At 41.5% G+C, this 22718-nt stretch overlaps 1 protein-coding gene across 6 annotated transcripts in view; it reads right to left on the minus strand.

The window, feature by feature from the left end:
* CCSER2 (coiled-coil serine rich protein 2) overlaps nt 1-22139 on the minus strand; it is a 55044-nt gene extending 32905 nt beyond the window's left edge. For 2 of the 6 annotated variants that reach the window (XM_058187906.1, XM_058187909.1), the window contains exons 1-2: nt 14763-16189; nt 13655-13857 (exon numbers count right to left, since the gene is read on the minus strand). In XM_058187906.1, the coding sequence (XP_058043889.1) occupies nt 13655-13857; nt 14763-16146 (1587 nt within the window). In that variant the 5' untranslated portion in view covers nt 16147-16189. Of the gene's footprint in view, nt 1-13654; nt 13861-14762; nt 16190-17174; nt 17214-22023 lie in introns of those variants that run through there. The other 4 variants (XM_058187907.1, XM_058187908.1, XM_058187905.1 and 1 more) reach the window with 3 other exon arrangements.
* Between the last annotated feature and the right edge of the window lie 579 nt (nt 22140-22718).

The raw sequence follows: 22718 nt of genomic DNA on the forward strand, positions 1-22718 counted from the left end.
CAAGGTCTTTGTACTAAATGAGTGAAGCAGCAGATAAAGTTGCATCTTCCCTACTGATTTACAAACATTGTGTAATTTGATTTTAAAACGGGATGACAAAACGGCAGTATTTCTTTTCCTTTTTTTTAAAAAAAAGGGCCAGTCAACATATTTAAATTTACAAAAATCCATCGAATTGTGCTGGATATTAACCTATCCATACATAGAGAATTGCTCTTCTACATTACATCACAGCTTAAGGGTGAAGCAGGTCCCATACCTTTAGGAAAGAAAATAAAGCTGACGAATGATTAAAATAAAATACTTCCCAAAGAAGGGAGACCAGAAACAAGAGGCAGAGGCTGGCCTTAAGCTTATTACTGCAGTTGCCATCGCAACCCGGGGGGGGGGGATTCAAGGAGACCTCCCAGCCTGTATCCAATCACAGAGGTGCAACCCCTGACTGCCACTACGTTGTCAGTCTGCCTGAGGCTAGCCAAACAATCACATGGACAGGGATATCAGTTGCCATGGTGAGAAACAAACCCTACTATGAGCCTCAGGAAATCATCAGCCCTTTATCCTCCTCTTATTGACTCTAGGAAGCCCAAAAAAAAAATGCACAATGAATTTTGCTAAACTACAGTTCTGGAAATCATTCCTGCAAACCAAGCTTTGGCAAGTGCTGTTTCTTCATGATTTGCGGGTCATTTACCCATACTTCTGAAATGTGTTTGTGTTTAAGCATACACAGATATAAAATAAAGGATAATATTGGTAGTGCGGGGTTGAAATGAGGGGTCCTTGGTGCTCTCTGCTCTTGGTTGGTTTCTTGCACCCAACTAGGTGACATCACCAGTGCTAGAAGGCTGAGTGCCAACCGTTCTGCCTTCTAGCACTGATCATGTTACTTAGTTTGGGTAATGAAACATCTGCAAGAAAACCAAGCTCAGAGAGCATCAAGGACCCCATATGAATAGATGTCCTGGTAATGCAGTGGTTCAGATGTAATCCAGAAATGATACTTGGGAATGGACTAGAGAGCAAATGCAACGTTTAGTTGTGACATATTAAAGTAGCCCCCTCTTCCTCAGAATTGCCAGCGACTGCAGCTGTGTAATCCTGGAGACTGACATGACTGTTTTAAGAGGCCACAGAGAGATGCTGTACCTGTGTCGCTCTATCTTCACAGCATTTATTCCAAATTAACTCTGAACTACTGCAGGATCTCTAATTGCTACAGATAAACTAATTATCAGATGTAAAGAAAAATATGTCTCATAAAAAAAAATTCAGATTACGGAGTATAGTAGCAAGTCATAATACTATTATAAATGAGATATCCATGTTCTTGATATTCTTGAAAGCCATTAGGCTCAGGGGTCTTTGCTGGCGGTGGAATTCTGGGAGTTGAAGTCCACAAGTCTTAAAGTTGCCAAGGTTGGAGACCCCTGCATTAAATCACCATCTTTTTACATTAAAATAGATTTTTTTCAATCTTTCTCCTTTGTCTACTCCTTTATTAAACTACTGTAATAATACCAATGTAATAGGTAATTCATAAATAGTAATTCAGAGCATTTGGAATTATAAATAAGTCCATTAAAATATAGAGATTTTTCATTATGGCTTCTACACTTGCAATAAAAACCATCTCTTAATTTCATTCTTCCCTGCTAACTCTTCCAGGGTGAGTTTCTAAAAAAATGTATTGCTTTATTCTGAATAAAACTGATTGTCATCAACTGTGATTCCAGCCACATTCTTTTTATATTATTATTATTATTATTATTATTTATTGGATTTATAAACCGCCCTTCTCCCGAAGGACTCAGGGCGGTGTACAGCCAGGATAAAAAAGAACAATATACAATTAAAAATACAATTAAAAAACTTATTACAGTATGGCCGAAAAAATTAAGAATTAAGAATCTAAAACCCCAATTAAAACCAAAGAAAAAATTTAAAATTAAACAATTTAAGAAAGCCCCGCACGAACAAACAAATATGTTTTCAGTTCGCGGCGGAAAGTCCGAAGGTCAGGAATTTGACGTAAACCAGGGGGGAGTTCGTTCCAAAGAGTGGGGGCCCCCACAGAGAAGGATCTTCCTCTGGGGGCCGCCAGCCGACATTGTCTGGCGGACGGCACCCTGAGAAGGCCCTCTCTGTGCGAGCGTACGGGTCGGTGGGAGGCATGAGGTAACAGAAGGCGGTCCCGTAAGTACCCAGGTCCCAAGCCATGGAGCGCTTTAAAGGTGGTTACCAAAACCTTGAAATGCACCCGAAAGGCAACAGGAAGCCAGTGCAGTCTGCGCAGGAGAGGTGTCACATGTGAGCTACGAGTGACTCCCTCTATCACCCGCGCAGCTGCATTCTGGACTAACTGAAGCCTCCGAGTGCATCTCAAGGGGAGCCCCATGTAGAGAGCATTGCAATAATCCAGGCGGGAGGTAACCAGAGCATGAGTGACTGTGCATAGGGCATCCCGATCAAGGAAGGGCGAACTGGCGCACCAGGCGAACCTGGTGAAGGCTCTCCTGGAGACGGCCGCCAAATGATCTTCAAACGACAGCCGTGCATCCAGGAGAACACCCAAGCTGCGCACTCCTCCTTTGGGGCCAATAACTGCTTCAACAGTCAGCTGCGGCTGCAGCTGACTGTATCGGGTGCCGGCATCCACAGCCACTCCGCCTTGGAGGGATTGAGCTTGAGCCTGTTCCTCCCCATCCAGACCCGTGACGGCTTCCAAACACCGGGACAGCACTTCGACAGCTTCGCTGGGGTGGCCCGGGTGGAAAAGTACAGCTGAGTATCATCAGCGCACAGTTGATATCTCACCCCAAAGCCACTGATGATCTCACCCAACGGTTTATAGATGTTGAACAGGAGGGTGAGAGAATCGACCCCGCGGCACCCCACAAGTGAGGTGTCTCGCGGCCCACCTCTGCCCCTGTCAACACTGCTGCACCGGTCGGAGAGATAGGAGGAGAACCACCGATAAACGGTGCCTCCCACTCCCAATCCCTCCAACCGTGCAGCAGGATACCATGGTCGATGGTATCGAAAGCCGCTGAGAGGTCTAATAGGACCAGAGCAGAGGAATAACCCTGTCTCTGGCCCTCCAGAGATCATCCACCAACGCGACCAAAGCTGTCTCCGTGCTGTATCCGGGTCGGAAACCGGACTGGAACGGGTCTAGATAGACGGCTTCATCCAGGTACTGGGGTAGCTGCCGTGCCACAGCACTCTCTACAACCTTCGCAGTGAAGCGAAGGTTGGAGACCGGACGGTAATTACCTAAAATAGCTGGGTCCAGGGAAGGCTTCTTGAGGAGGGGTCTCACCACTGCCTCCTTCAAGGCAGCAGGGAAAACTCCCTCCAACAAAGAAGCGTTGGTAATCCCCTGGAGCCAGCCTCGTGTCACTTCCCGGGAGGCCAGCACCAGCCAGGAAGGGCACGGGTCCAGTAAACATGTCGTAGTATGCAGCCTCCCCAGCAACCTGTCCACATCCTCGAGAGTCACAGGGTCAAACTCATCCCAAATGAGTAGGCTTGCTTTTGCTCAGTGTGACACAGAATGACCTCTTCAAACCTGCAGGTTTCTTACTTCAAAAGGTCATCTTCAAACAATAAGAAAAATGTACAGCTTTAATCAGTTGAAAGCAAAAATATTGACAGGTTTCTAGGTGAAAAAGTAGCAAAGCAATACATGTTTCTTAAAATATTCAGCATCATACAGTCTCAACTGTATTTAAATTTGGGAAGGAGAGGGAAGTTGCACCAAAAATCACCTAGACTTTTTCAGGCAGCTTAACAAACCATGTTTTCAAATACAGGACTGTATTTACAGTAGTGGCCAAAATTGTGGAAACCTTTTGGGAAAAGTGTGTTTTCTAGAGCTAGCTAATAATACCACTTTTTGGGAGTAGAATCATAAAATTATATATTAATAAAAAGATAATTTAATCAAGAATGTAATGCCATAACTTTTATGAAGGATTTGCTATTAGATTAGCAGTTACAGTACAAAGAAGAAAAGTGAAACATGTAGAAAAAGAGATAAACCAAAATTATTACCATAGAAAAAACGAGATACACAAAAATTATCACATCAGTTAATACTTAATTGGGTAACCTTTAGCCTTACAATGTCTTCCCATGGAGTGAACGAAATCTTTATTTCTGCAGCTGTTATGTGAAACCAACATTTGAAGGATTGCTTCTATTAACTGGGTTTTGTTTTTTTTTTTTTGTTTACATTTATACCCCGCCCTTCTCCGAAGACTCAGGGCGGCTTACAGTGTATAAGGCAATAGTCTCATTCTATTTGTATATTTTTACAAAGTCAACTTATTGCCCCCCCAACAATCTGGGTCCTCATTTTACCTACCTTATAAAGGATGGAAGGCTGAGTCAACCTTGGGCCGGGCTCGAACCTGCAGTAATTGCAGGCTACTGTGTTCTTAATAACAGGCTTTACCAGCGTGAGCTAAACCGGCCCCTATTTTATTGCTGGGTCGCTTCTACTAGCCAGTTTCTTTAGTCGGCTCCATAGATTTTCAATTGGATTAAGGTCTGGGCTATTCCCAGGCCATTCCAGCAGTGAAATAGGATTATCTTGAAACTCCACAAAAAAAGTCGTGTTATTAGCCATCAGACCTCAAAAATACACTTTTCCCAAAAGGTTTCCACAATTTTGGCCACTACTGTATATGGACATTCCCATTAGTGTTTCAGCTCCTAAAAGAGAAAGATTGTGTCTTAAATTTCTAAGCCTGTTTAGTAAAATGAAAAGTTAGTGGATGGTAACAAAGATGCTAGTAGAAGTTTACAAAGTTGACTTTTTCTTTTTTTTTTTTTTTTTTTTTTATTCAAAAAGTTTTTATTAGTCAAAAAAAGGTTTATACAAATACATATCAGGTATGGTAAATTTTCATTTTTCTTATCTAAAATAAGAATTTAACTCAAATTTTTTAACACATACAACAGCCATATGGCAAGCAGGTGACACGAAGTAGCTAAGTTTACAAATTTTAAATACGTAATAAAGAAGGGTCAAGAATAAACAGAATATCGTACAAAAGAGAATAAGGAAAACCAACACAATCCCAAATATCTTTATCACTTCCTAGTTTTGGATCTCAGAACTCTGGGTTCAGCCTGACCCAACTCCAGGGCCGCAACAGCGGCAGCCGCTTCCGCCCCATGGTCTATAACCTCCCCTTCTTCAATTCCTGGGTCATCTGATTCCAGGAGGGCTTTGTGTTCCTCCACATAGGCCGTAGCCTCCGCAATTGTACTGATTTTTTTCGTAATGCCCTCCCGGAAAATCATCAATCCTCTGGCATCAGCCATCTGAAGCCCACTCCTTCTGGTACAATTTGCTTGACAAAAATAATATTTCTTTCTTTTTCACGTACCTGTCTGGGAATCTGCCTCAGAATGGCTATCTCCCTGCCCCTGTAAATCAGTGCCCCACTCCTATGTTTTCTAAGAATTTCATCTCGTCTCTCTTCTCACAAATTTGACATGAACCTCTCTGGGAACTGCATGCGTGCGTGCATATTGCGAATTAACTCTATAAACTCGATCCACATCCCAATTCATGAAATCAACACCTCTCCCAAGAAATTCTCCCAACAATTTAGTCACAACATCTCTCAAGTCTTCTTGGTCCACTTCTTCCAAATTTTGAAACCTAAGGAAATAAGACATTTTATCCATCTGTAGTCCAAGCACAGCATTGCCTGTCGCCTCCTCTTTTCTGCACTGCCCGCATCTCACCCTCCAAACCTTCCACTTTCTGCTTGTTTTCTGCTGAAACTTGTTGAGTATCCTTTAAATCCTTTTGGATAGTCACAATTTCTGCTCTTATTTCATCCAATTTCTTGTCCATATTAGATAACTTTTCCAAAATTCTCCATCTCTCCAGCAGTTGGTCTCTGACCTTTTGCCATTAAGGAAAAAAAATACAAAATCCTCAGGCAGGCACAGTATCCTTGTAATTTCCTCCGGTTCAGCCAAATTGGTCCAAACCGGTAGCATTTCACCCCTGCTATTAACTGTGGATAACAACATAGATTGCTTTCTAGGTGGAACAAAACAGCACTAATGGTATTTTGTATCTAGTGTCAGAATTCTACAAACGAGGCCATTTTAATCGGTATAATTTAGAAAGATAGATGTGCCAAGTATGCTAAATTCTAGGCAATTGGATATTTGGCACAAACTGTAAGCTCACGTGATCAGTGAAGCATACAGTTAACTTCATTTGTTTCAGGAACAAATGAATACAGTTGTGAATATTGGTACTACTGTTGCCCAGTTGATTACGTAATCAGAAAGAGGAAATATGACATTGGTCTGACATGCAATGTTTACACCAGTTATTGAACACTGTTGTGCTGCCACCTAGCCTCTACTCACAACATTTCTAAAGAACTGCTTAAAATATTCAGCATCATACAGTCTCAACTGTATTTAAATTTGGGAAGGAGAGGGAAGTTGCACCAAAAATCACCTAGACTTTTTCAGGCAGCTTAACAAACCATGTTTTCAAATACAAGACTGTATTTACAGTAGTGGCCAAAATTGTGGAAACCTTTTGGGAAAAGTGTGTTTTCTAGAGCTAGCTATAATACCACTTTTTGGGAGTAGAATCATAAAATTATATATTAATAAAAAGATAATTTAATCAAGAATGTAATGCCATAACTTTTATGAAGGATTTGCTATTAGATTAGCAGTTACAGTACAAAGAAGAAAAGTGAAACATGTAGAAAAAGAGATAAACCAAAATTATTACCATAGAAAAAACGAGATACACAAAAATTATCACATCAGTTAATACTTAATTGGGTAACCTTTAGCCTTACAATGTCTTCCCATGGAGTGAACGAAATCTTTATTTCTGCAGCTGTTACGTGAAACCAACATTTGAAGGATTGCTTCTATTAACTGGGTTTTATTGCTGGGTCGCTTCTACTAGCCAGTTTCTTTAGTCGGCTCCATAGATTTTCAATTGGATTAAGGTCTGGGCTATTCCCAGGCCATTCCAGCAGTGAAATAGGATTATCTTGAAACTCCACAAAAGAAGTCGTGTTATTAGCCATCAGACCTCAAAAATACACTTTTCCCAAAAGGTTTCCACAATTTTGGCCACTACTGTATATGGACATTCCCATTAGTGTTTCAGCTCCTAAAAGAGAAAGATTGTGTCTTAAATTTCTAAGCCTGTTTAGTAAAATGAAAAGTTAGTGGATGGTAACAAAGATGCTAGTAGAAGTTTACAAAGTTGACTTTTTCAAAGCGAGCAAGTTTATCTCTTCAGTGGACAATTTCAGCTTCTGTGTTTGTGTTTCTTTATTGACACTGGGGTCAAAGACCAAAAACAGGGTTACAAAATTGGTACAACTGCTAAAAATGATGAACCACTCTAAAAAAATATAATCTTGCTCAACCTTGCAGAAATCCAAATAAAAATTCTGACTGCTCAAGAGATAAAATATTGTAGCTAGACTCTTAAAAGAATCCTCGTATAGTCTTTAAAATGAAAAATGTTCAGAGTAATAAATCTGAATGCTATATTAATATTCCCTCCTGTCTGATTTCCAGGTTTCATATATTTATAATGATAAATGACAGATTTTTTTCCGAAAATATTATCTAAAAGAATTAAGCAACAATGGGGATAGCTGTACTGCTAAATCAATAAAAAAGGAAGCGTTAGAGAAAGGGCAAACAGAGAACAGAAAAACTCAATTTCTTGCATTTATTTCACTATGGAAGATATTGCAGGTAGCTTCAATTTACAACCATTTGTTTAGTGATGGTTTGAAGTTAAAACAACACTGAAAAAAGTGACATGACTTTCACATTTATGACCTTTGCAGCATCCCTGTGGTCATGTGATTAAAAGTTGGACATTTCGCAACTGACATGTACTTGTGACAGTTGCAGTGTTTCAGGATCACGTGATCGCCTTTTGCGACCTTCTGGCAAGTCAATGAGGAAATCAGATTCACTTAACTGTTAACAACTGCAGTGATCTGTTTAACAACCCTGGCAAACAAGGCTGTACAATGGGGCAAATTTCACTTAACAACTGTCTCACTTAGCAACAAAAATTGTAGTTGTAAGTTGAGGACTACCTACAGATAGAAGCCAATCACTAAATTAGAGGGTTTTTTAAGCAGGACAGCTGAAAAAAATCATATTGTGATGCTAAGGAGGCAGATTAAGAAACCAGCACATGATATTAGCATATAGTATCAGCATTCTCCATCAAATGAAGAATTAAAGTTTTCAGGTTTTCCTACATTTTCCACAAGGTATCTGTCCTAGAATAGAATAGAACAGAACAGAACAGAAAATAGAATTCTTTATTGGCCAAGTGTGTTTGGATACACAAGGAATTTGTCTTTGGTGCATATGCTCAGTGTACATAAAAGGAAAAAGAAAAAAGAAAAAAATACATTCATCAAGAATCATACGATACAACACTTAGTGTTAGTCATAGGCTACTAATAAGCAATCAAATCATACTAGGAAACAAACAGAACAATATAAATTGTAAAAAGTAGTATAGGTTGTAGGCTTATCTTTTCAGAGGTTTTACCAGTATATAAGGAACAAAAAGGTAAAGGCCAGTGTGTAGTGGAGTTTAATGTATGGCTAAAGGAGTGGTGTAAAAGGGAAGGCTTTGGTTTTATTAGTCATAATGTCTGCAACTGGTCCAATGAAAAACTGTACAAAAGAGATGGATTGCATCCATCAAAGAAACGGACTGAGTTACTTAGCAATACATTCACAGATTTTGTGGATAAACATTTAAACTGAACAGTGAGGACAGAGAATTAATTGATATAGAAAATTTCTGTCCCCAGCAATCCAAAATTAATAGGGTTATCAGTGCATGTAGTACAGATGTCTGTGTGGGTAAGATTATCAGCCCTGCTATCAAGCAAAACCAAGCATTTAATAGTGAGTGCCATACCATATGCACTAGTCAAACAGGTGGCAAGAAAGTAGGGGCAGTCAGGCACAACACAGGTTATGTACACAGTAAACACAAGGTCAATCAAAATGGACTCAAATGTCTATACACCAATGCACAGAGTATGAGGAATAAACAGGGTGAATTAGAAATTCAAGTAAATGAGGGCAGATATGATATTGTTGCCATTACGGAAACTTGGGATGAAACCCACAAATGGAACATACAGCTAGAGGGATATAAATTATTTAAAAGAAATAGACCAAATAAAAGAGGAGGTGGAGTTGCATTACATATACGAAATAACTACATCCCTACAGAAATAGAGCACAACAATGATGAAAATTATCTTGAATGCATTTGGGTCAATATTAAAGTGGGGGGAAATGATATTGCCATAGGTCTATACTGTAGGCCACCCAACCAAACAGAGGAAGTAGATGAACTTTTTGCTAGTCAGCTAACTAAGGTATGTAGGAAGCACATCACAGTAGTAATGGGGGATTTTAACTACCCTGACATCAACTGGGAGACAAACTCTGCACCAAGTGGAAGATCCAAAAGGTTTCTAACAAACCTAGCAGACAACTTCATTTCCCAAAAAGTAGAGAAGGGAACAAGGGGATCAGCCATATTGGACTTAATTCTCACTAATAGAAATGAAATGATAGAAGGTGTTGAAGCTACAGGAACCTTGGGGGCAAGTGATCATGCAATACTGGAATTCAACATTATGCAAACACAAGTAGTAGAACAAAGTCCTTGGACTTTAAGAGAGATAATTTCAATAAACTTAGAGAGAGTTTGAGAAGGATTCCATGGATGAGAATCCTCAAGGGGAAAACAACTCAAGAAGCTTGGGAAATTTTGAAAAATGAGATTATAAAAGCCCAGTCTAGCACAATACCAACGAAGAAGAAAAATAATATATCTCAAAAGAAACCGGCATGGATGCATAAAGAATTATCTGACAAATTGAAAGACAAAAATATAAAAAGTGGAAAGAGGGGCAAATAACTAAGGCAGAATATCAGCAAATAGCCCAAGCCTGTAAAGATGAAGTGAGGAAAGCTAAGGCTCACAATGAACAAAGACTAGTGACAAAAGTAAAAAATAACAAAAAAAGCTTCTTCCAACATGTTAAAAACAAGAAAAAAGTCAAGGAAACAATTGGCTGGGAAACATTGCTGGGAGAAAGTGGCAAGAAGATGACAAGCAACAGAGAGAAAGCAGATCTACTTAACTCATTTTTTGCATCTGTCTTTACACAAAAGGAAAAACCAATCCAACCTATCAAAAACAGCGCCACAAAAAACAGATTAGGAACACAAGTTAAAACAGGGAAGAAAATGGTAAGCGAACACCTGTCTACCCTAGACAGGTCTACCCTAAATCACCAGGACCGGATGGATTACACCCCAAGGTTCTGAAGGAACTGGCAGATGAGATTTCAGAACCACTGAACTATACCTTTCAAAGATCCTGGAGCACAGGGGAATTGCCAGAGGACTGAAAAGAGCTGATGTAGTTCTCATCTTCAAAAAAGGAAAAAAAACAGATCCAGGAAACTACAGACCTATCAGCCTGACCTCAATACCAGGGAAGATTCTGGAAAAGATAATCAAGCAATGAATCATTGAACTTCTAGAAGCAAACAAAGTAATAACCAAAAGCCAACAAGGGTTTGTCAAAAACAGATCATGCCAGACTAATCTCATTGCATTCTTTGACAAAGTGACAAAATTAGTGGACCAGAGGAATGCTGTCGATATAATTTACTTGGACTTCAGCAAAGCATTTGATAAAGTAGACCATAACCTACTACTAGATAAAGTAGAAAAATGTGGGTTAGACAGCACCACCACCAGATGGATTCGTAACTGGGTGACCAACCGCACTCAACGTGTAGTCCTCAATGGAACTACATCCACATGGAGGGAAGTATGCAGTGGAGTACCCCAAGGCTCTGTTTTAGGCCCAGTACTCTTCAACATCTTCATCAATGACTTGGACAAGGGGATAGATGGGGAACTCATCAAATTTGCAGATGACACCAAGCTGGCAGGAATAGCCAACACTCCAGAAGATAGGCTCAAGATACAGAAGGATCTTGACAGACTTGAACATTGGGCGCTAACTAACAAAATGAAATTCAACAGTGAAAAAAGTAAGGTTCTACATTTAGGCAAAAAAAACAAAATACACAGGTACTGTATATGTGGTATCTTGCTCAATAGTAGTAACTGTGAGAGGGATCTTGGAGTCCTAGTGGACAACCATTTAGATATGAGCCAGCAATGTGCAGCAGCTGCTGAAAAAGCCAACACAGTTCTGGGCTGCAAAAACAGAGGGATAGAATCAAGATTACGTGAAGTGTTAATACCACTTTATAATGCCTTGGTAAGGCCACACTTGGAATATAGCATTCAGTTTTGGTCGCCACGATGTAAAAAAGATGTTGAGACTCTAGAAAGAGTGCAGAGAAGAGCAACAAAGATGATTAGGGGACTGGAGGCTAAAACATATGAAGAACGGTTGCAGGAACTGGGTATATCTAGTTTAATGAAAAGAAGGACTAGGGGAGACATGATAGCAGTCTTCCAGTATCTCAGGGGTTGCCACAAAGAAGAGGGAGTCAAACTATTCTCCAAAGCACCTGAGGGTAGAACAAAAAGCAATGGGTAGAGACTAATCAAAGAGAGATGCAACTTAGAACTAAGGAGAAATTTCCTGACAGTTAGAACAATCAATAAGTGGAACAACTTGCCTGCAGAAGTTGTGAATGCTCCAACACTGGAAATTTTTAAGAAAATGTTGGATAGCCATTTGTCTGAAATGGTGTAGGGTTTCCTGCCTCGGCAGGGGGTTGGACTAGAAGACCTCCAAGGTCCCTTCCAACTCTGTTATTATGTTATGTTATGTTAAAATACAAGCAACATGGTTATAGTCCTAAGTGGGAGGAGATAGGTAATAGGAAGGATGACAAGAATAGTAGTAATACAGTCTTAGTAAATAGTTTGACAGTGTTGTGCAAATTAGTTGTTTAGTAGAATGATGGCATTCGGGGGAAACTGTCCTTCTGTCTAGTTGTTCTGGTGTGCAGTGCCCACCAGATTAAGATTTTCTGCTTAACAACAAGCATTCACAAACTTTCTAGTGCACCCTCAATTTCCATAGGCCACTGGTCGAAGACAAAAATATACAACACTGAATATCCTCAATAGCTTGGATAGCTGCACCATGCACGACAACATCCTAAGCAATTGTCTTTCAAAAAAAGTGACCACTCTTGCTCTTGAGCTACAAAAATCACTTCCAAAGAATTTTGAAGAGCAGGACCTCTGTATTTTAACTTTTCTTATTTAAAATATTTCAAACAAACACTTACAGTATTTTAATTCACTGACAAGATCTTAATATAATTGAACAAGTTTGTAAGTTACAACTGCATAAGTTGTAACAGCAAAAGGAATATAAGCAAAAGCACTTATTTCTACATTTAAAGATCAACCAAGCTTATAAAGGCAGCTTATTATATTAACCAGTGTCCCCTCTATTTCTGCTTTATTCAAACTGAGATGCAGTACAGGCTGCATTTGCCATGGAATTCTCAGAAAATGATAGAGTTAATGTTAAAGGCCATCAAACTGGTCAGTCCTAGAGATCAACCCTGACTGCTCTTTAGAAGGCCAGATCCTGAAGATGAAACTCAAATACTTTGGCCACCTAATGAGAAGGAAGGACTTTGGAGAAGAGCCTAATGCTGGGAAAGATTGAAGGTAAAAGAAGGGGACGACAGAGAACGATGGAGTCTGGATGGAGTCACTGAAGTAGTAGGTGTGAGCTTAAATGGACTCTGGATGATGGTAGAGGACAGGAAGGCCTGGAGGACCGTTGTCCATGGATCAGACACAACTTCACAACAACAAAAAATGTGAGATACAACACAGATATTTGCACAGTACTGATAATATATCAGTGTGTGTATATGTACTATGTTTCCCCAAAAATAAGACCCTGTCTTTTATATTTTTTTGAACCCCAAAATAAGGACTTGGCCTTATTATTTTGGGGGTGCAGGAGGAGGCGAGCGTGGCCACCTCATGGCTGCTGCGGCTCGCACTGACCTTCCAAAGGGTAGCAGCAGCTATCCACAATTTTTTAACCCTTATTTCATCCTGGCCCACGTGCCCCAGTAGAGTCGGGATGAAATAAGAGTAAAAAAACTGTGGATAGCTGCTGCTGCTACAGTACCCTTCGGAAGGCTGGCGCTAAGCATATGGGGCGCATCGCTTGGCCTCCTGTTGCAGAAGTGGCCGCAATCAATGGCAAAAGCAGCCACGCTTGCTGGAAGCGCTGGCCGGAGCGGCACCCGTGAATCAGCTGTAATGGTGTCCTGAGCGGCTCAGCTGATCCAATTAAGCGGCTGAGAAGCCCTGAGGTGACCGGGGAAGGAAAGGGCTGCCTTCTGTGCTGGCCGTGCCCAAGCAGTCACTAGGGCTTATTTTCGGGGGAGGGCATGTATTTACGCCCACCCCAAAAATCAGGCTTGGCTTTATTTTCGGGGCATGTCCTATTTTTGGGGAAACCCGGTATATATGTGTTTGTCTATGTGTGTGTGTGTGTGTGCACAGAGAATACATACAATGCTGTTCATATATAAAAACAAAGAATACATACGATGCTGTTCATTTCTGAAGAATCGTAACTGCCGCACGGATGGACACTTCCAATGGGCTCCAATCCTTCTTCATCCCACATGTAGGTCCCATCCGAGCTGTCAGAAGGGGAAAGCTCAAAAGAGGAGCCAGCTCTGTAATCCATTTCCGAAGAAATTTCATTGTTCCCAGTGGGAAGTTTGGCAGTTTCACTCTTGTCATCTACTTCTTAAATAAAAAATGTTTTAAAAAACCTAAATACAATACATTGTATGCAGATTCATAATTTAACATTTCAGTACTTTCCTTTTCGGGACTAAGGCACTGAGGAAAACTTTTATCACCTCAAAGCAGCTAACTGTGACCCATGCAGGAAGCTAAACCACACAAGCTCAGCCTTCTCCTACTGAAGGCTGCACTTCATATGCCATTCCACTGCATGCTAAGTCAAAGACTGTGAATCCACAATGCACTACCTAATCAACAATCACACTTTTAAGGAAGCTTGTCTGTGGTTACTGAACCTGAACCAGCTTCCCCAGAGGACCACAGTTTACCCAGAAAAAAGCAAGTGGACTTGATCCTGGGCTCATATTGAAATGGGGCTGATCTTGAAGATTACTTAGAAATGACAACTGACACAAATGTCTATGGAGCTTCTCAATCATCCAGGTCATGGTTGTCGCAAAAATGCCTTTTCCAAAAGGCAATTGGGCTTTCTTGGGGGTTTTTTCCTTGAAAACATTTTGCTTTTCAAGAAGTGAAACATTTTCAAAGAGGAAAAAAAAACCAGTAAAGTCCAGCTGCCTTTCAGAAAAAGCATCTTTGGGACAACCATGACCTGGATGACTGAGAATCTCCATAGACATTAAGCACATCTTAAGTTGACCATGTTAGCTTTCAAGTGTTCAAGTCGCACAATTAAATTAAATATAATCTGAATTTTAACATTCACTACAATTAATTGAAAAATAAATTTACATAACGACTTTCAGATGCCAAACGTTCCAGATTAACAACATTAATAAAGAAGTTGAATAGTGGAATGGTTATCTGAGAAGCAGTAACAACATTTTATGGGTTCCATTAGCTTCTAAACCGAGTACTGAAGAACAACACCCTGCATTTACCTGGCACATGTATATGCAGCCATTCCTCATTAGTGTAGTTCGACTTCTCATTTTCCTGAAAAGATAGCTGTAGCTGATGTGGTGGCATTCCATTTCTATCTTCCAGTTTTTCAGTAGGAACTTTCTCTTCTTGAATCAGCATGGTTCGGCTGGGATCTTCTAAATCTATAAAATCATCGCTAAAATCTTCGCTAAGGTCATTTTTCTCCGAAGAGGACAGGGAAGATATTGATATTTCATCCACGTCACCATCTGTGCACATTTTACAGCTACTCTCTACAAAATTGTCGCTCTGAGCTTCTACTGCATCAGCAGCATCTTTTTTAACATCTGTGGAAATCAAATCTTCCATTAAACTATTCGCAGCGTCTTTCCCAGCGTTGCCATCCACGGGGATCTTTCTACCTAAATGGTGGCTGACAGGCTTCAGCAACGAAGGGCGGCCTGATCTGAACCTCAGGGGAGACCCGTCCCCCGAACCATTTAAGAGAGGCTGTTTCTTGACACGAGAAGGTGCTAAAGCAGCCAACGACCTAGGAAATTCGTACCCCGGAGGTTCGTTCCCATTGGGCACATCCAATTGGCGCGCACTTCTTGACAGGAGCTTCAACCTCTGCGATGGTCTAAGAGCTAGGTGTTGATTCTGGTAAGGCCTTGTCAGATCCACCGCTTTATTAAATGAGTGGGATCGGGTAAGAGATGTGGGAGGCAAAAGAGAGCTTTGAAGGGAATGCGAGAAGCTTTGCGACCGGACCATTTTTTCACAAGCAGGTGGACCATGGTCTGTGGATCTCGCCAGGCTCTCCCCTGAACTACTCTGAGTGACAAAATGGTTCCCCCTAATCCTCTGCAAGCCTATTATCGACTGGCTCCCACAAATGCCATTCAACTGCGGTTTTGGTGCATTAAAGCCAGAATAGGAAGTCCTGCTTAACAAAGAACTTTTGGTGTACTTTGAATTAGACAGACCAGATAAACATTTCTGATTTAATTCTTCCGCAGGCGATACAAACATGTTGCCTTGTTTCGCTGTTTTTGAAAATGTGGTCTTTGAACTGGTCCTAAGCACTTCCTGACCCACTGATCCTTCGGGCTGAGGACACCTTTCCGACCCGGTCACTTGTTCACTGGGATCCTGACTGGAGTTATATTCATTACAGATCTGATCTCCCAGAGGAAATTTGTTAGACTTTTTCCAGTTAAAAGCAAAGGAAGACAGACGAGTGGTGCCATTGTGCTTGCTGAAATTTTTGATCTGTGCATTCCCTGAAAGATGAGGAGCCGTCCCATTTGGAACAGGCTGTAAGGTACTTCCAGCAGGCTTTGTTCCATATTTTGGTAACCTGGAAACCAAAGACGTCCTGGTATGAGCTTTTTCTTCCATGTGCTATAGTCCTTCCATGCGATATAGCCTTCCAACATTGACTCTGAAGGGAAAAAAACCAGGGAGATATTAATGTTAAGGGCATGCCCCTGAAGAGAAATACATAGTAGGTTATATAGTGATGATGGCGAACCTATGGCACACATGCCCGAAGTGACAAGAGGAGCCATGTCGCCTGGCACGCACAGTATCGCCCGTTCCTCTTCTGGATTTCTGGCACACATGTGCACGCGACGATCAGCTGGCCTTTTTGCATGTGGCAGTACCGGAAACTGAAAGAGCTGGTCTTTCGTTTTCTTGCGTGAGCATGCTCGCCGGCCAGCTGATTGTCGCGCATGCATGTGTGCCAGAAACCCAGAAGAGTAGCTGGCTGAAACCGGAGGTTCATTAGCTGAAACCGGAGGTTCATTTTCGGGCACACGCATGCGCCCTGGGCAGCTCCTGTTCCAAGTTGAGGCCCAGATGTGTACGCCTGTGCACATGTGAAGTGGGCACATGCGTGCGCTCCCTTTTTGACACTCAGTGCCAAAAAGGTTTGCCATCACTGTTATATAAAATAAAACTGACACTTAAACAAGTGAAATATCTTTACATTAGTAGAATGTATCTACATGAAAAAAAAGAGATCAGCTAAATATAACAAGCATACAGTATCCCGCTAATGCTATTTGAGGAGGGTATTTGTAAGACTTTCTCCAGTTAAAAAAAGACAGAAGACAATGTGTAGTGCCATTGTGCTCACAGAAAGGTTTGCCAGCAGTCTGTTATTTTTTTTTCTGAAAAGTTAGGAACAGATTGGAATAAAGAAGGATTTAGGAGGAAGGACTCTTAATGACTCAATGTCTACTCACCTAAGGAGCCTATTCAAATTAGGTGAGAAATGAAACCTGCTTGGAGGACATATATCGCTCCTGCCCCCCAACCAACTTGCTCAGACAGTTGCAGCTATTTGGATAAGCAGCAAAACGTATCCAACTAAAAAAGAAAAAGAAGTCCATTGCCCTGACCCAACTTCCAGACAACTCTACCTGGATGACTGAGAATCTTCATTGATAACAAATCAGAAAGTTTCTGGAGTAAGTTTTGTTCTGCGCTTTAGTAACCTGCAAACCAAAGACGTCCATTAATAAGTTTTCTCTGACATATCCTGTCATCCTTCCATGTGATATAAGTTTCAAGTACTGCCGGCAGGTTTCAATCTGCTTCAGCCTAACATTGTCAACAATTCCAGGAATGAAACTGTGGTTCAATCTGTTTATGCGCTGAGAAATCAAGGAATGCTCGTCATATCTTCCAATGACCAGTTGATATCTGGAAGCTTGGCACTCTGACAAGTCATCCATCAACAGAAACACAGAGGTAAACTTGTCTACGCAAAATTTAAAAACCCAGGGAGAAACTACAAATCAGGGCACTAATCATCTTCCCCAGCAGCCAACATCCAGAGAAGCAGGAACCAGCATAAGAGAAACAATCAGGAAAGAAGCAATGTCCTAACCAAGGAACCATCAAGGAAGAAACGATGCCCAAACCAAGATGGTGGGGTCAACTACAGTAAACAAACCACCAGCAATCTTCACTCTCCAATCTTCACTGATTACATAGTGTGGTGATGAGAAGTCTGAAGCAAAACAATCTCATTCAGAGGACACAAACAACCCAACAGTCCAATGATAATATCTTATAACGATAATATTATTTGATTATTTTACCTATATTATTAAATATGCTCATAAGTCATTTTAAGCACTCTATACATGACAAAACTGGCCATACAATTTGTGTGATTACACAATTTAAATAAATATGAATTAACATATAGATTATGGAGAGGCACTGGGAATTAATAGCATTGTAAGTTCATAAGTTTTTGCTCAAGTAACCAATAACACAGCCACTAATTTCTCCATCATGGGCAACCAGCCTGCTTGGTCTCCAAAGCTGGAAATGTAACCTCTTTAAAATACAGGTAGTCCTTGACTTACAACAAATTCATTTAGTCACTGACATTTACACCAGCATTGAAGCATCTTATGACCATCACAGCATCCCCACAACCACATGATCAAAATTTGGGCAACTGTTTTATTTCAGCACCCAGCCAGGGTGGATCTTATATGTAAAATGCTAAATTTAATTGACCCAAGTTTTCCTCCTGTTTTGTACACTCTTTTTTTCTTTTTTGTTGTTGTTAGGGTTGAAGGTATGCTTCTGTTTTCTTTCATTTTGTTGGTTTTACTGCTTTGTATTTTATTTTCTACGATATTCTACAATACATTAAAAAATTGGTAACAGGTGTGTATTTATGACAATTGCACTATGCTGGGGTGATGTGATCCCCATCTGTAACCTTCCCAGCAGCTTCCATCTTCAAAGTCAAAAGGATTAGCACAATTTGCTTAATGACTGTATGATTCACTTAATAGCTGCAACAAATTACTTAACACCTGTGACCAAAAAAAGTTGTCAAATGAACCGCAACTCACTTAACAACTATCCCACTTAGCAACAGAAATGTTGGGCTCAATGGTGGTCATAAATCGAGGACCAACTGTACTGCTCCAACCAAGATGTAACATTGATATTATTTCCCTGGGGGAGAAGACAGTTCTCTCATCATCCTGCATTTCCCTCCCCCAGGAGAGCCTTTGATTAAATAAAAACAATCCATCTGATGGCCTCATTCTGGATTTCAAAGTAATGACAACTAAGCCATTGTTTCCCCTCCATGTGCTGGAAGAAACTCCTAAGCACAAAGAAGGAGAAATCAGCCTGCATTCCTTGCTCACTAAAACCTAGGCTCTTTTCCTCAAAGCACTTCCAGACTGAAGGACAGACAAGTAACATTCACAAATTCCTCAGCTGAACTTTGCCATTCATACTCCACTGCAATGCTGATCTTCCTTTCTCTGCTGATAGATGTTTGACAATGACTTAGCTGCTTTAAAGAGCTGCAGACAAAAGCAACATTCACATTTCCCACACCTGCCAAAACACCTTCCTGGAACTGAATCTGCACAGCCTACTACATCTTCTTCTCAAATAAACTACTTCACTTACCCAGTATTAATCATTACTATTTAGAAAGATAGCCGGTTATTAAGCTTGAGCAAGAGAACAAATAATTTTGGGAAGGGAAAAAACTGATTAGGAAACATAATTGAAAACCCTTGGATTCTCGGCTATTTTATTCCAATTAATGTATTATTTTCATTTTAAAAAATCTTCTGAAGTAAATTGTAACTCCCAATTAGGATCAGCAATATCATTTGTAATTTCTAGTTCAACATTCTACTTTTAACACTTAAACCATTTAATTTATAAACAGATTAGATACATTAAACTGCTGTACTTAATTAGGTCAGTTACTTAGCCATTATTTTATGTTACTGGATGGAGAAGAAGCAATTTAAATACTGATACAGAAATGAAATTTAAAGTTATACTTCCTACAAAAACAAGAAAAGCTAGTAAAAGTAGATTACAATATGTTATGAATGCACACTCTGACAATCCATATCATATCACTGTGATCATCAGAATTACTACTGGACATTGATCACTTTATAACCAGCCTGTGATAAATCTATAATTCTTTCTTCCCACTTGATCAAAAGAGAAATGCTCCCATGCAATTTCTATACATTAGAAGAAATTGTCATATCCTTAAAATAATATATATTTTATTTAAATGAACGGTTTTCTTGAGCGGCGGATGTCTATTTTCAGATATGCATTCTTAAAACCGAGATAATGAAGACTCTTGTAATTATTCCAACCTTCATTATTGTATTAGAGCAGCTCTTCTAAAGGCAACTTCCAAGGACTGTAATAAGGAGAATAAAAACAATTTTTAATCCTCTTAAAGATCTTCTATATCTAGTAGAGGGATTAGCTGGCCCTGCAATAGGAGCTGACATCTGCTCTCACCTTTTTCCTTTCAATGCTGCCCTGGAAATCTTCCCACTTGGCTATTGATTTAGAGAGACCTGTAGGTTTCATGTCTGCTTCCCACTCAGGAAGCCACATTTTATTAATCATTATACCTAGTCACAGAACAGACAAGTGATCCATGTGGATTTTGCTCTAGGGCTGAACAGCTTGGATCCTAGGTTAGGGAACTCATGGAAGAGTTAATTCCAGATAGCAGAGACTTCTGAAAAACTGGGGAGAAACCAGGAGTGTTTTCCCCATGATTTAGAAAGTCTCTTTGGATTGTGGAGATCCCTGAATAAGACTTGTGGACTTCAACTTCCAGAGTTCCTCAGCCAGCAAAGCAAAGCTGGCTGAGGAACTCTGGGAGTTGAAGTCCACAAGTCTTAAAGTTGCCAAGATTGGAGACCCCTGCTCTAAAGGCTTTTAATGATAAGAAGCAGAGATAAGACAGGGGTGGGAGTTGGGGAGGGGGGGTTTAAAAGAAATGTTTCTCAACTATTGTCTATGGAGCTTCTCAATCATCCAGGTCATGGTTGTGCCAAAGCTGCTTTTTCCAAAAAGGCAGATGGACTTTCTTGGATTTCCCCCACCTTTTTTTTTCTTGAGAACCAAAGAAGCTTCTTGGATGAAAAGTGAAACGTTTTCAAAGAGAGAAAAAAAAGAAAGTCCAGTTGCCTTTTGGAAAAAGCACCTCTGGGGTTTTTTCCAGCTAAATTTCAAACAGAGTTGGTTGAAACAGGGGGTGCTGCACGCACAATTTTAAGAAAATAAACAGAGTTCCCAAAAAAACCAATAACGCAGCTTTTGTATTAACTCTGAACACTGCCGTAGACATTAAAACTCATCTTGCATTTAGCCATCACCACCTACTCAGGAAGATCAAGTCCTTCCATGGCTACTCAACTATTCTTCTAAATTTTGGCAAAGGATTCCTTCTGGCTTCCATTGGGCCCCACCCTTTCGCCAAGGTGTCCGAGCAACGGACATCCCTCTTCCCCTCGTTTTATTCTTCCCTCTGACCTGGGGAAGAGGGCAGGGATGAGCGGAAGTGACTGGCCAGAATTGAGCTCTGAGGTCATCCACAACTGAAAGGTTGTTTTTAATTCATCTTTGGAATGAGAAGCCTTTTGTGCTGGGCGAGTAGGCGCTGCTCTACTCCCCCCACCCCCCACCCCCCCCCACCCCCAGCCATGCAGAGGAGACCCTCCCTGTGCCCTGGGGAAGGAGACCCTCTTGGCAGACCCCCAGAGCAGAAGGCCAAGCCTGCCTAGCCCAGCAGGCTCCCCTTCTGCAGAGGTATGGGGGGGGGGGAGGGAAGAAGAGGCACCCTGGCCATTTCTGTGAGTCATGGGAGCCAGAGAGCAAAAGCCCCAGTAAGACCAGGAGGGGCTTCTCCTTTCTCCCCTAAAGAAATGGTCCCTTTCATGCAGCTCTGAGGGGCATGAGGGACAGTTCAAAAATGAGAACAATAAATACAGGGATAGAGAGGAGGAGGGAGGGAGGGAGAGACAAGAGAGGGAGAGAGGTGGGTAGGTAGGGAGAGAGAGAGAGAGACAGAGAGAGAGGAGAGTGGAGGAATAGGGAGAGAGAAAGGGAGGATAGATGGATGGAGATAAGTGATAGACAGACAGAGAGATAGATATTCAGAAGGCATTTTTTTAATATTTCAGACAACCTGGTCTGAGCAAGGAAGAGAGAGGGAGAGAGAAGGGAGGGGGGGGAATAGGGAGAGAAAGAGAGAGAGAGAGAGAGAAGAATAAATAGGTGGAAGAGAGGGATAGACAGAAGGAGAGAGAGAGAGAGAGAGAGAGAGAGAGGTAAAGGGAAGGCGAAAGGAGGCACTCCTGGCTCCAAGCATTCCAGTCACTCCGGGGGGGAGGGGGGGGCTACCTTCTTTCCCAGGGTTGGAGGCGGCCCTTGATTCCCACCCACCCCACTCACCGCAGGAGCGGAGCAGGCGAGGCGAGGCGAGGCGAGCCGGCGGCCGTCTTCGGAGGAGGAGCCTGTCTGTCCGCCCGCCCGCCGGTCCGTCCCCGGAACTGGCCGCCGGCTCTGGCCCCGCCCTGCTGACAGCTGATGTCGCGTCATCCGCGGCGCACGCGCACTGGCGCTTGGTCGCCCCCCCTTCCCTGCCCGCCCAGGGAACTTTCCACTGGCCCCTCCCCCTCTCCGCAACGGCTTTTCCCGCTCGGATTCAAATCGAGAAGTGCGGAGAGGGGAGGGGAATAGAAGGAGTTTAATGTTTCTCCATGCAGACCGTCCAATGCCTAAATTGCCGCCCTGGGAAAATTAAATAGGGAGGCATAAATGTTTGCGGGATCCTTGATATTCTCTGAGCTAGGAGGTTTTTTTTTGTAGGCGTTTCATGATCCAAGTAGGGAGCAGCATCAGGGCGTAGGGTATCAATGTTCCCATTAATGGCTAGCAATTTCTGGAACTGAGAGCTTTAAAACCAGTTTCTTTCCCTGGAGCGCTTAGGTGCTCTCTAAGCTTGGTTTGTTTGTTTTGCAGGTGTTTCCTTTAAAATACACTCATGATGTAATCTAGTGGGGTCATGAGATGTCTGCAAGAAAGCAATCAGGCTTAGAGAGCACCAAAAACCCCACAGTCCTCCTCTCCAAAAACTCCACTCCCTT

The sequence above is a fragment of the Ahaetulla prasina genome, chromosome 6 (assembly GCF_028640845.1).
Source record: "Ahaetulla prasina isolate Xishuangbanna chromosome 6, ASM2864084v1, whole genome shotgun sequence".
NCBI classification, from domain to species: Eukaryota; Metazoa; Chordata; class Lepidosauria; order Squamata; family Colubridae; genus Ahaetulla; species Ahaetulla prasina.